General features: G+C 34.6%; 1 protein-coding gene across 4 annotated transcripts in view; it reads right to left on the bottom strand.

Moving 5' to 3' along the window:
- Window positions 1-15406, bottom strand: part of SLIT2 (slit guidance ligand 2) — a 357572-nt gene that overhangs the window by 130161 nt on the left and 212005 nt on the right. For all 4 annotated transcript variants that reach the window (XM_036921029.2, XM_057502128.1, XM_036921031.2 and 1 more), the window contains 2 exons: window positions 12602-12673; window positions 1924-1995 (listed from right to left, as the gene is read on the bottom strand). In XM_036921029.2, the coding sequence (XP_036776924.2) occupies window positions 1924-1995; window positions 12602-12673 (144 nt within the window). The remainder of the gene's footprint in view (window positions 1-1923; window positions 1996-12601; window positions 12674-15406) is intronic.

Genomic DNA, 15406 nt, shown 5'->3' with positions numbered 1-15406 from the left:
CACTCTTGGGTGTGTTTCATGACAGTGGGTCTTGCTAAAGTCACCTTTTCCAGGTTTTGCTAACATGACAAACAAAATGTATGAGGTGATGGTTTTCATGAACCTACTGCTTTTAAAAACAATGAGATTAGTTTATAACAGATTAGCAAACGAATAGTTACTGTATTTGTGGGTAAAGGGTTTCAGTGGCAAACAGTGCTTGGCACATAGCAGGTTCTCTCTGTCTCTCTACAGAGTACTCAGTATATTTCATATATATATATAATATATATATATTACTCCATATCTAATAAGTATTTAAGCTCTTTTGCTTAATAACAAGGTTCATTGTGGAATTTTAATTCATCCAGAATATTCAACAAATTTTCCACAGAATGACTGGTATCATTCATATTCTCAGTTAGAAGCACTGAGTTGATAACAAATGTTTTAGCTTGAACAGATCTGTTCAATTAAATAATACCTGTGGCAGTCTCTTCACATACAAAGATGAGTGACATTGACTATGATTTTGACATCACATTGCTACCATGAAATAAATCTGAGTTGTACCCTTATTATTCTGACTCTGTAATAGCATCAGGAAGCTTTATATATTAAAAATGGCTCTGGAACACAATTTAAAAGGTGGCCTTATAACTATAATGTGTATGACAAACAGTTTGTTTTTTTCCAATATAAAGTTACACTGTTATCAAGAGAAACAAAGGTGACTTCTCGAGTGGTTAGAAAGCAGTATATATTCTTTTAACATCATTTATTTCAATCAACTTATGTTTATGTAAGTCTTTAAAATAATAACTTAGCACATGATACAACTAGAAATACTATTTACTTACAGTTAAAATCAAAATTATATAGAAAATATTGCTAAAATAAGCCATTGGGGTTGAAATACTAAACTCTTTTTGTAATTACATTCTGTTCTTTCAACTAAGTTTATAAAGCAATGGGACTTCTTTTTTCAGGAGGATTTCATGATGTTTAGACAACTTTTACCATAGCGACTCAAAATTCAAGGCCTCTTCACATTTCATTCGATTTTGGATTTCTGAATAAATTGAGTCGGGAATGAATTGTAGCATAGAAGAAATATTTTATTTGGGGGAGAAATTTCTAAGCATATTTAAAAAGCTAGAAACATGAATCTTTAGAAAAGCATTCCAGAAATGTAGAGGCAGCTTAAACAGCTTTAGTAGTTCTAGTTTTCATTAAAATTATTTTTCCTTCTAATTAATAATTTCATTAAAACTATTATACTAAGTCTGCAATGATTACTCAATAGCCTCTAACCACTTTTGTTAGCAATGTCTCCCCAGGAAGGAAAAAGAGAGGATGCCAATTAAAATTCAAATCTGTGTGCTGTGCTTGACTAAGTCAGTAGTGAGGACTTTAAAATGGACATAATGGGAGGCTTATTAAAATTAGACAGCAGATTTCAAAATAACCTTACAAAGGTGGTGGTGTCTGATTAAAAATTACTTCAAAAATTTTCAAGAAAGAAAATGGCTTTCTATTGCATAGCAACTACAAAATACACCAACATTTGAGCTATTAAGAGGTTTATTTTTTGCTGTAATTTTTCCAATACAACTGATGTTATCTTCATATATAGCAATTCTGGGAATTCTTACAAATCCTGTGAATGAGAGTATTTTATTTCAAGGAGAGACACTGAAAGGACAAAATGGGTGAACATTTGTGCCCCTCTTAGACAATTTTACCTAAATACACAGATATGGTATGTAACGTTTTGTGCACACACACATTTCGACTCTTCTCTGTACTCGCCACGAGTTATTTAGGGTATCTCTCTAGGAGATCATTTTGACACAAGGCTGTAAGCTAGGAGATAAGCTTCTATATTAGCACTCCCCAGACACAAAGCTCCCGTTCAGAGTCAGAGAAATAAGCAATACTTACAGCACTTCCAGATCCCGCAGAGCCCTAAATGCCCCATCTTCAATACAGCTGATCTGGTTGTAATCCAGTTGCCTGTTAAATAGATTAGAAGAACATATATATACAAGGCTGGAGCCTAGCAGGGTTAGGGGAAAGGAAGTCTCCTGAAGGTCTGTGAAGCCCCGGCTGCCCTAACTGAAACGATCTCACAAATACACTCATCTGCTTGAGAATGTCACAAGCCATCCGGGCCTGGATGCCGCCACTGACATCTTTTTGTTCTGAACTGTCTGTGCAAATAGCAGCCCTTGGAAAGCTCCAGTAAATAATAACTGCACCTTATATTAAATGCCAGAGGAATGCAATTTCATTACATCAAGAAAAGCTATCCATTAAGAGCTTTCAGCGTCATCTTGCTGAAACAATTTCATTAAGGTAAAGGACTGTAAATCACTTAATGTCACATGCACCCCCTCAGTGACCTAACAGAATCCATTTATCAGAGAAGCCTGGCTGCATGTTAATTTCACGATCCTTGGCAGGAGAAAGCAAGGCTACTTTTAGGTTTCCTTCTTTTAAAAGCAGTTTTCCTTCGAGAACTCCAAAGCAAGAAAGAGAAATGAAGTCCCATATTTATCTCCCAGCTATTCCCAACCAGGAATACACTTTACAATGTTCGTTGTTGTTCTGCATTAAACTTCACTATTCTCATCATTTGCATTGTTAATCATTATATGTGAACTCACTACACTGTAAATACGGCTTCTTTTTCACTTAAGGAACTTCCTGACTTATACCACTTTCCAGAAAAAGTAAGTTCTAAAAGTATTAAGAAATTAATTTAAAAATTTTTGTTTTCTCAAAGATGATAGCTTTCTCCAAAGTGCAATTTTCAGCCAAAAACACTATGAAACATATACTACAGAACATTGTTAAAACACTACATATATCTACAGTAAAAAGTTTAAAAGCAGTATCAGTTCCTTCTAAATAATACAAAATTCAAACAAATGAATCTTGTCCTATAGTTTAAGTACTCATTTGTTAAAATTCAAAGATGAAAAAAGAAGGTTGCCCCAAACTTGGTTAAGGCTGTATTTACCTGCTGATTGTTTTGGAATTTGAATTCCCTTACTCATACTAAAGCATTTAATTGGTTGAAATGAACAGCTGTATTCTAAATCCAATCGGCCTCATCTTTTTTTTTTTGAAACAAATAAACAGCTGTTTAAATCTAGTAGTCTAGTGCCTAATGATATTATTATTCCAGTATGGAAAATGTATTTTAATGCTTCACTTGAGATAGAAACAAAATGTTTGATGAAACAGGTGAGCTGTCAGCTCTCTAGGTATTGAGAGATACGTAGGGGTAAAACTGTGATCACAATACAAATACATCCTGTCCTTGTTTCAAGTTCAGAATTCACCAAGAGGGCTAACTAATTTGCATTTGAGGTCTGCTCTTAAAGAACTGTTTAAACATTCCCATAAAAAAACATGTTTCTCTCACATTTAATCCCGTGACTTTCAGAGGGGCCTTGTCAAATTCCTTACTTTGGAAATTATGTACATAGAGATCATCTCATGAAATATGGATGTCATTTTTAAGAAGGTCCAGGGGACACAAGACTACCACCTTGATGCCACACAAATGATACAATCTAGGACATGCAATATAAAAAAAGGCAAACCCTGGAGAAGATACCATTTTATTGCTTTTACGAACTAAGGCTTTCCCCAAATAATAGCAACCATCCATGCTACTGTAACAGCGTAGAGCATTTCCGCTTATTAGGAAGTAATGCAGAAAAGTACAATTTTATTTTCTAAGAAGACTTTTAAAGCCTCATGATGTAATATGGCTGCTGTAGTTCCAAGAAAACACTTACATTCTTGAGCACTTCTGATTTTCACAGATTAAATTCATTTAACAATTAAGTTAATAGCCTTTTTTTATTTTAAAGTGCTAAATATATATCTACACTACTATTCTCTAACCTCTTGAACAATTTATCAAAGCCATTTAAATTAGTACAATGGCACGAAGTGTTACCCTTGACACGCTACAAAAGAGAAATTGTTTCCAGACAAATTGGCAAAATCTTTTAATGCTATCAAATTTGCCTAATGCAGTCTCCAGGTTAATCTGTAAAAGGGTGAGCTGTATGTTTGCCCATATCTTATTATCCTTGGCTGTCAATGTATAAATCAGTGCTGACACAGCTTCTTTTAAATCATGCATACTATACACAAAGGGGAAGCCCGAGCATGCCGGAAAGCACTCAAGCGAATCTTGTCCTACAAGGACTGAAAGGCAGATTGCTTTCTATACACCACCAGAAGTTGAGATACTGCTGCAAACTTTGGCAATTTCACCCCTCTTTACACCGCTTAGGGTTATATACTTCTTCTGCTCCTTAACAGAAATGCAAGTCCATATTGGTGCTAAAACATGACAAATACTTGTCTCTCATGGGAGCCAAGTTTTCCTTAAAAGATTTCTGAATGCCATTGTATCTCAAAGTCCATATCTTTTCTGAGAATGAAGGTATTTTATGAAAAAGTCACTCAGAGGAAAGGACAATCAAAATAAAAAAAAATTGTCATCAATTGGTGGATTTTATTACATTCAAAGGAATGTTTATGGGACGTGTTGTACGTGCATGACTGCTCCGGAGAAAATCTCTCTACAGAAACCTCCATTCGTCTGCATATGGTTCAAGATAAACAGTGTCAAAACTATGCAAAAGCGTAATTTATTTCAGGGTTTCTGGACTATTTTTCTGCACCTTGTTTCTCTCACTCTGCTCACTTCCTTCTTCACTACCTTTCAAACCCTGGGCACTTCTGCTTTCTGTAAACAGGAAAGGTTCTGTTCTCAGCCATGCATTTAGTTACAGGCTGACCCTACTTATATGCGATTCTCAGTTGTGCCATAAAATTACTCTGAATTAAGGAATTAGTAAGAAGAGAAGCTTTTTTCTCCCATGTTTCCAAAAATAATGTTAGAATTATTCAGCCAGATATAGGGTACATTTGTTGATCTTTGGATGATAAGGACACTAGATTCATTAGGGACAGCTTTAGGATCCTTTCCTGGCAAGGAGGCCACTTCCTGGGGAAAGCAAGCTAGCACTTTTCTTCTTTTCTGAGGATAAAAAAATGGCACAGCTAGTATCATCGATAGTTTTTTTCAGACCTTCAGCCTGTGTCTCCTAGCACAGACTTTTGTGTCTTCTCCTCATTTCCTGCCTCCAATCCTCCCCTCTGTTTCTGTTCAAATTCCAAAGCCTCTCTCCACCTGATCCTTCACTGCCCTAGTGCGTACGTGTGTGTTTTGAAGCAACTGCTTTATCTTTAATTTCATGAAAATGACATTTAAAAGGTTTGATAATCTCCAAGACCTCTCTCGGTCAGCACTAACATTCTGTGATTCTCTTTTCATCCCTCTTCTGATGCTCTAGAATCACACTAGATTGCCATTTCATTTTTTCCAAGTGCTGGTAAATAATTGGTCTTTGACAATGTAGTGTCTTTATTAAGACATGTTATTCTATGCCTTAACAGATAGGGTTCCCAAAGCCAGTCTGACTTTCTTTAACACTGAAAATAATTTAGCTTAATTTCAGAGCTGGATTAATTCGAGGTATGAGCGACAATATATAATGCTGCTAAATGTAAGTTTTTAAAATAGGTATACCAAATGACAAAAAGGTTGAACATTTGCTTACTTGGTATCCTGAAATATAATTGAAAACACTGCATTCTGCTACTTCTAAGATATTTTTGCAGGGGTGTCCTATTTTCATTTTTAAAAAAAATTTGGATACTGTACTGTGTTTGAATTACACACATAAAACCTACCTTCCTGCATTCACTTCAGTTGGTTGTCCTTATGCAAAGAAAATTCATATTTCATTGCAGCACCCGAGTAATAAGATCTTATTACTAATTGATTTTCTTTTCTGTAAGTATTAGAACACCATAAAATATGCTTAACTCTGAAACAATACTGAACACATTAAATGTCTCAAATGCTTTCTAAGCCAGGCAGGGTTTTCCAATGTTTTAACAAAATTTTTATGATGATGTTCTGGTTTTCCATATTTTTTTAGGCACTAGTATTTAAAGTTTACTTCATACTCGTATTACCATTGCAAGATGGAAAATACAAATATTTAGCTGACTTAAAACACATCAAAGTGATTAGGACCAATATGAGAGAATAACATTTCCCTGTTTGGAAAGAAACCTGATAAAACATATAAATCAAATGGGAGAAAAAGAAAAAAATGATGTTAAGGATATCGGCATGATTGTCTTCCCTTGTGCGTATAAAATGCAAGTCAATATTAGTGCCTAAATACACAAATCTTACGCCAATAATGATTAATAAGTAGTCCAATAAAGATTAATAAGGTAAAACTTTGATTTGAATTTAAATCTGCATTGCTGAAGCCTCCACTCAATGCATAAGAGGCTAAGAAACCAAATATAAGAGCTAGTCATTCCATAAGTGGTGTTTCAGAAAAGTCTCTGATGGTTAAGTTTCAAGGAAGAAGCCTGAAGATAAATAGGGCTATAAAATGTCAGAAAAGAAGAGATTACCCTAGTCTGAAGTAGTTATGTATGAGGGAGGAACAAGACCTGATCCTTAAAAATAGGTAGAATCCAGAAAGGCAGAAAATAAAAGTGGGTAATTCCTATAGAGAGGAAAGTTTCAATCAAACAACAGTTCTGAGCAGAGGCTCTGTAATATTCACAGTAAATGTTTGCAAAAGAGAGGCTATTTTGGCTTGAGCAAAGAGCTTGTGGGCAGATTCAGTGGGAGAGGGGGCTGGAAACCTGTATGGAAGTCAGAATGCTGGGGCTAGTCAGAATATCTGAAGAGCATACGCCAAATGCCGATCAATAAAAGTCATTGCTCTCTCGGGGAAGAGTCTATATTTCTTTAGAACCTGTAGAACTATGACAATATTCTGCTATATCCCGAGGGCTCTGTCATAGTACCTATAACAAAGTGTTTTGCTTTTTAATAGATGAATGATTTTGAACCAGGTAGTGATGAGATGAAAAAGAATATTTTATGAAAACAAATCTGTCTGCAATGTTAAAAATTACCTAATGAGAGTACGAACTAGAGATCATAATTCAGTTGGCAGGCTATTGCAATAGTTCTGAGGCAATAAAGTGTGGCTGTTCAGTGTTGGGGATGCAAGAAACCTAAAGATCTGTCTTGAGAAAAACATGGCACAACATGAAAATAATGCCAATTCTTATTTTACACATGTCAATGGGGTTCCCAATTACTCGTCAGATTTTCTTATGTTTTGTTTTATTGTTAAGATTTATTTTGAGAATGAAATCATTGACAGAAAACTGCTAAGACACCCTTGGAGACAAAGCAAAATACAAAGATGGAGAGGTCATTGGTAGCAATCTTGACCACAGATGTTTAGGATTATAACAATTCAGTGTGCTTGTACAGTGAGTGCAAAGCAGGCAAATACAGGACCACGGACAGTTACCGTGGTCCTGAATGTGGCATCTGCTGAGTTCCTGATATGTTTTGCATTTCAGTACCAGAAAGACCTTGTGTCTATTGATAGCATTCTGGATGTTAAAGGGTGCTCCAGCCCTCATAATATGAAACTCGACTTTATTTACTATCTATCTAAATGAAGATCCATCACTACAGGTTTGTTCTGAGGTTTTAAATTCCACTAAAGACCTGTGACATTTAATCTAACACAAAGGATATCAGGCCCTTGAGCAAGGAACCAGCCTCCCTTTCAGAGTCTCTTCAGCCTCAGGCTCACTGAAAAGATTCTAGGAAGAAGCTGAAGATACTAAAATTTGAATCTGAGATCAACAGTTTTAATTTTTAGGGTAAGTATTTAAATTAGTATGATAAGAAATGTAACGGACTGAATATGAAAAAAACCTCACTGATTACAGTAAACATTTTGCAATTATGTTTTAACTTATAGGACAAAGCTAAAGTAAGTTTTTCATTTGTATGGTGAAATGTAGAATACACTCTTCTGATTGTTACATGTTGATTCAGTATTATGTAAGCAACCCTGTTCCCTTATATTTATGAAGTATGTAGAAGACAGAGGAAAACAAACCAGTAGAAGGATATTTAAAACTAGAGAAGTATAAAAAATAAAGTACAATACTTAAGTCTTTTCTGTGTCCATGGCATAGAACTACGAATTTTCCTTCTATAGTTTTTAATTGATCTATCAATAAATTAAATTGAAGATAACAGAGTACCAGAAAAAGAAATATCTAAATAATATGAAGAGCTATGCAGAAACATATAGATTAACTCTCTCTTTCTGTATGCCAAATTTTCTCATTGCCAATTATCACTGCAACCCAAACTGGGTGATTTGTTTCCTAAAAAGTCTTGGACATATATATTTGTTTCAAAAGTTATCATTCAAAGATATCTATTCAAAGAGAGCCAAAGTAAGTCATCTTGTAACATAAACCTTTATCTATAAACTTATGCATGTATTAAAGGGGTAGATAGAAATATTTTCCCTAATCTATTTTTTACCAAGAGGTGATTTTCCTGGTAAAGGAAGGTAAGACTCAAAACAGATGCAGGGTTAATGGAATTGGGATAATGCAAGCAAATGCCAAAGAAATATATTTATTTATGAACAGTAAGTACTAAAATTTGAGTGGAACATATAATAAAAATTGAAAGAAGAAAAAAAGGCAGGTGCGGTTTACTTGTTACACAGTGTTTCCAAAATAATCGTCGCTGGAACTGAATTATTTTAAATATTCATGTTGAACTCACCTAAGCAGCTACTGGGAAGAATATTAGAGTTTGCTTTTGCAATGTGAATAACAACTAGCAATCAATGTAATTTTTCAGTTCATATATTTGTACATTGTTTTTACTTAAATCCTGGGATAACTATAATAAGGATTGCTTTCTCAGAAAGATAAGAGACTTTTGGAAAACTTTTATAATCATAAAGCACATGCTTAGAGAATAATCTTTTAAGTGAAAGCAATAAAGCCAGGTTTAATTTTAACAGTCTCCATTATTATCCAATTAAATGGCAATACCACATAGATATTTGTAAACAAAACAGTGACACAACATAACATGTCTTTGTTCAAGATTAGATCAGGAAGCAAAGCAAAGGCTTTACTGCATGGGTGTTAAATATATTAATACATATACACAAAGTTTATTTTAAAAAGCCATAGGAACATTGATTATCATTTTGGTGAAGTGTCATTTGGTAATGGTATGGTATCAATACTTTAATTCATACTTGGGGAGTTCAAAAACACAGATGTAAAGGTGTGGAAAATGCTGCCAGTGACTACTATAAACACTATAACTTAGTTGATATTTAAATATCATCTTGTTATTCTCAAATCTCACTGTCTAAAATGTCAGGGAAAAAAGTGCTTCAAGTTGCAGCTGGAAAAAATTAGGCAACAAAATATGAAGTGTTTTAATCTGGTTAAGAAACTAATAGAGATAAGCAAAAAAGTTATGGGACATCCTCCCTGGAGATGTTTTAGAGCAAGATAAATGTCCATCTGTCTAGTATAGTTTTACTGTGGCTTGCCTGGAGGAAGAGGACTAAGATCTTCTAATTTGCAAAATTTCCACAGCATCCATTTCATATTGTCAGGATGCTGCCTTGAGCATATTTAGCCAATCCACAAGATCAAAGCAGGTGCTCCAAGTAAAAATCTTCTAATAACTGGAATTACCTCTAAGTCTTAATGCGGTAAATACAATAAATCTGTTACAATGCATCAGACTGAGCTTTAAGTCACAATACTATACAAAATACTATCTTGATGTGACTGAAGCACACATTCCTTCTGTCCAGTCTTCTTTTTTCTCTTTTAATCTCTCAATGGCTTGGAAGAGTAGCCATCATAGCACCATGCCAGGCTGCCCAATTGTGAATGTGCACACTGGAATGATCAATAAGACAAAGTACCGTACTTCATCTCACACTGAATATTAATAATACTACTAATGTTAATATTTATGGGCTTTTATTGAGACATTACTTTATTTGTGGTTACCAGTTTAATAATAATATGAATTAAAATTACCTTTGGGTCTAATGTATTTTACACGGATCCTTATTGACTTTTCATGATAAAAACTAAACTTCAAAAGAAGTCCCATGAAATTGGATTTCTTTGAACAATGTTGTTTGAACTATTTTTTAACTAGAAAAAAATGCCCCTTAACTGTCAGATTCTAAAAAATTGTAGCTATGATCCTAATTAATTAAATAAACCTATACATGAATTGTGGTATGTCAGTGTTGCTCTGATGGTCTTTCACATTGTTACACAGGAGGCAGTGAGACTAGTGAAAATAAGTTCTAACTCTCCCCCACCTCTTTAATAAATTCTGATTTCCTCAAGTCACTAACTGCACAGCTTACCATATACAATACAAAACAACTTCATCTAAAATCCCTTTATATTTTCTTTCAGAAACTCTTCTCTACAAGTTAGTTGATAACCTAAAGCAGTACTTTCATCTCTTTCTTTGCTCAGCACCTATAGCACTTAATACCTTGTTGCTAAAACAAGGTCCATGTATATTATTCATTTAGTACTTTCTTACACATTTTCTTTTTTCCATTTTGTAGCTCCATGTCTAACTGACCCATAGTAGACAAGGGTCCATTTTATGCATTCTAATACTGCAAATTACTTCATATTCTAATTTCCTGTCTTCTTACTGTATCTTTTTCAGGGCTAACTTCTAGCCATTGATTAGTTCATTAGTACACTCCATTTCACAACATTTTACTATATTAAAGGGTCTTTCATGTGTCTTCATTGCCTAATTGCCGCATCAATCCCAAGGAATTATGATATTCATTTTGTAAAGGTGAATCCAATAAATAGCAAAAGATTCTGAGATTCTAGTCCTAAAGTCATCTACTGTATACATAATAACTGCCTTTAAATTTGGAGGGAAGGATGATGAATATGGGGAAAAAGATTCTCAAAAATCTTGCTGAATCAACATTGCAGTCTTCAAAGCATACAGGCTAGCATATCACTTTTCGTTTTACCTCTAGACTTTTAAGATCACATTTTTTTAAGAATAACTGAAGAGAACATAAGGAAGAATCCCACCATAAGTGATATCCCATTCCCAAATGTATCCTTAACTATGGGAGAAGGGCTACTTACAGCCTTAGATTCCCTGAATATCTTTCTTCAGAAGATTAAAAGCCACCTGTTTTAAAGGATTTAGAAATAATGCTGTGGTGAGATTGGAAGTGACATTCCCAAAGGGTGCTCAACTGCAGCCATTACTATCTTTTTATGGTGACATACAGGCAACTTGAATAGGTGGTAGTAAGGATCTTTATATTTCTCTGACCAGGCATAATATATAAAGGCCGTTTTGAACACGCTTCGTCACTGAATCCACCTGAAGACTTTCCCATGCCCTAGCTAGAGAAGATACAAAGAAGGCAAATAAAATCCTTTTAACATGTGAGCATGTTATGAAAAACCTAGGGCCAAGATTTTAATGGCTCTACACATGTATATCTAGGTTGTGTTTTTCTGTCTTTACCTTTACATTTAGAAAGTGCAAATTTAAAATAAAAGCCATTTACATTGTAAAGACATAGAGAGACCAGAACTTTAAGCTTTATAAGCAGTCATCTTCTTTGATAAAACATCTGTCTCACTTTCACTACTAGAAAAATACTGTTGGATTCCACCAGGGAGAATTCTGAATATAAGTCAATTATTGAAAAAGTGCCTACTCTGCTTATTATGGAGCTAAGAAATATTGAATTCTTGATAATCTCAGCACACAGGGTTTTTTCACCCCTAACATTCCAAGCTAATAAAACCTAAGGAAAATATTTTATGTCCAGTCAAAAAACACCATTTCAAAGGCTAATATGGTATTTTTAAATTTATAAAGATATATACTGACAATATTAAGATTGTCACTGAGATCTTATATCTGATCTGTACCTTCAAAAGTATGGGTATTTGCAAAGAACACTTCTATACAAGATATCAGATTAAAGATTTATCAAGGGAAAATATAGAAATACAGTTTACTTTTTCTTTTTCTTTTTAAAGAAGGCTATACATACAATCCTTTCATAAGGGAAAGGACATAAGAAAAATATTCACACATGGGAAAGACATAACTTTCTCATTCTCACACTTAAGCATGTAATGAAAATGGTGATCTAAAAGCTATAAAAAAAGCTCTAGCTCTAGGCTACCGGTATCTCTAACAAGAAAATATTATCTACTCTTTCCAGAAAAAAATATTTCTATTCTGAGTTCCCAATAAATACTGATAATGATAACGAAAGGGAATCATGAAAGTCAGTCGACAGTAAAAAGAAAATAAATTGCAAATACCTTTTAAGGAAATCATTTCTTTAGATTTCACAAGATAAATCACAAGGCTTGAAGAATTAATTTGATAACAACTTCAGATTCAAGACATCTTCTAAAAGAGAATTTCTTCAGATAGCTTGTGAAAACAATTTGAAACTTATTGTTATAAGATTCCCTAAGCAAACATAAAGACATACAGGGCTTTCAGCATTTTCTTCCAGCACTTAATTCAATATAAATTTAACTTTAAAAATGGATAACTTTTTAAAAAACAGTACAAATTAGAAAAAAAAATACTTACAGATTTTTAATGTCAACTGCCCCACGGAAAGCCTTCCTTGGAATTGCCTGAATTTGGTTTTCACTGAGGTCCCTAAAAATAACAGAAAGAAAGAGACGAAGTTATAAAACAATATTTTAATATATTATGTTAATCAATGTGTTACAGAAATGATAGGACGCTTCTGAAAAAATGCTAAACAGTATCATAATTAAACTCATAGCATTAGGCATAATTTCTAATACAAATATATTTATAATATAAAGTAAAAAGTTGGACCAAATGGTTTCTTGAAGTACTCTTCCAGATTTTTAATTTCATTATAAATTATAAAATTAAGGTTCCCTTAAGTTTAAGAGTTGATTCCATTCTGTGTAATAAAATATTTCTTTAAAACAAATAGTAAACTGTTCAAAACTTAATTTCAAGGGGTTCTAAACTTTTAGCACTTGATATTTTTCCAACATCACCAGCATAACTTAGGAAGTATACAGGAAAGCAGTGTTTGAGAAGAGTGGGCAAAACTTATAAAACCTGGGCAGTATGATTACATTTCCTCAGCACTTTCGGTAATCTTGAAAATGGAACATGGCAGTACTGGCCCAACAATAAACCCAATAGTTCCTGACTGAAATATTAACAGCAGGTTGATTTAAAACCTTCTTTAAATAATTCTAGTAAAACCATAGACACAGCCTGCCTATATTTGCATTTTAATTTAATTAAGAAATACATTTTAATCAAGAGAAAATAGTCACTCTTTGAGTTGGAATGAGAAATTTATAAAAAAATCACCCATCTTATGAAACAGATCATTATTATTACTTCAGAGTGTACATGCAATTCTATGAGCTCACAGTATTATTAGCCTTAACAAGTAGGATATAAATACAAATGCAGGAAATGTTACCAAACACAGAAAATGCTCATCTAATCTTAAGTAACACTACCACATAGCAGAAAGTAGAAATATCAAACAAATAAGTTATGAAAGGAAAAGTGATGGTGCTAAAATCAGCTTTAAAATTCTAAAAGAACTGATGCTCATGAAGATAGATGAAGCTACTAACCATGGGTGCACAGCTGATGAGACAGAGCCATCTTCCAATTGTGCAACAGCATAGAGGACAGATTCATCCACATCCTCTCCCCTAACACTTCTTATGACCAGAACTTGTCATTCCCACACTTGTGGCCACACAAAGGAGAAAACTGGCAGATAGAGAGATTTACTGTGTGGTCTTGACCTCGTTAGCACCAAGTTTTAAACAACTGAGATTTGCATTTGTATCTCAATATCTGCAATGTTCAAGTAAAAATAATTTTTGCTATGTAATTTGTAAAGAAACAGATGTGAGTCTATTTAAAGAGTAAAGGTCTCTAGCAAAAAAAAAACCCATGTATTTTATTTGAAACAGTAAATTTACAATATGTGCTTATGTAGGAGGTAAGGCAACCATCCATTTCCTAAGCAAGGAAGCTCTGTTACTGCTTTCAATAGTCTCAGTATATCCTTAAGAGTAATAAAACTACATTTGCTTAAAAAATTGCTTATTTCTCCAGCTTGTCATTGATTCAGTCCAACTTCCTTCCTTTGTTTAATTACATCAGGTTAAGAATATTTAACGGTATATATGTAAAAGCTTTGATGCTAGAAACAGTGTTCAAGGGAGGCTACCAAGCAAGGAGGTAAAGAGAGAAACTGGAGAAAGAAAAATCAGAAAATAATAGAAATGGAGAGAGAAAAAAAGACTGAATATAAGCAAATTTGAATCTATAATGCTCTCTGAAAACCAATAGTAGTGTTTTCACAGTTGTGTCCCTGTCAATTCAATTTTTTTTTTTCCACTTCTCCTAAGGCAATGACCACTGTAGAGACTGTAGGTGAATAAAAGCGGCAGAGACATTTCTTCAGGTTATGCGTGCTTCCTGGACCCTGCAGCCTTCCCACCTGGCCAGCTGGGGCCATTTCATTCTGCTCTGCTGTTTATATGAACCCAGCAAACTGAGAAAGTAGCAGTGAAATGGGTTCTCAGGCACAAAGGCCAGTGGGAGCCCCTCCAGAGATTTCAGTGAGTTGGGAAGCATTTGTTAGTAGTGTCCCAGCTCTGAGCAACAAGGACAGCTTTCCTCTACTGAGAGCCTGGGCTTCCAGGGGACGCTGAGTGTCTCTGGCTTGGCTGACAATGGGGAGCTGGCATCCTTTCCTGTCTGCCACCTCTGGGGGCCTCAGTATTTTCATCTGTCAAATGGGGGAGCTCAGCTAGCTAGTCTCTATGAGTTCTTCACGGGTCAAACTATTTTGATTCCATATTTAATGAAATGGAGAAAACATTCATGTTATATTAATTTGTGTGTGTGTGGGGGGGGATCCTTTACAAAACATTATGCTTGACTTTTGTAATTTAAAAAAATTGTAGCAGAAAACAGGGATTTTCCTCCTCCACTCCCCTCTGGAGGAGGGTCTTTTAGAAAAAGAATACACTAGGATTCCCGATCAGGCAGGAGCTCTATTCTAAGGAATGGGAGCACTGCCATCCTCCTCCTGGAATGGAGACAAGGAGGCCACCCGGGGAGTGGGGGTGGGAAAGGGTGGGATGGGGGCAAAGTCAGGGAGATGATTTTAAGTGGTTCATAGAGACATTACCAGAAGACACCACCATGCACAGTCAGAACAACATTCTTCCTGAATTCGAGTTCAGTCCTTCCGATTATTTTAGGGAAAATTCTAGGATGTGGAGAGGTTGTATCCTGCTAATACTTAGCAGTTTTTTCTTTTCTTTTTACAAGAGTGAGAAACTATCCACTGCCAATCTCAGAACCTCC

The sequence above is a fragment of the Manis pentadactyla genome, chromosome 5 (assembly GCF_030020395.1).
Source record: "Manis pentadactyla isolate mManPen7 chromosome 5, mManPen7.hap1, whole genome shotgun sequence".
Taxonomy (NCBI): domain Eukaryota; kingdom Metazoa; phylum Chordata; class Mammalia; order Pholidota; family Manidae; genus Manis; species Manis pentadactyla.
This window is presented reverse-complemented; position numbering and strand designations above follow the sequence as displayed.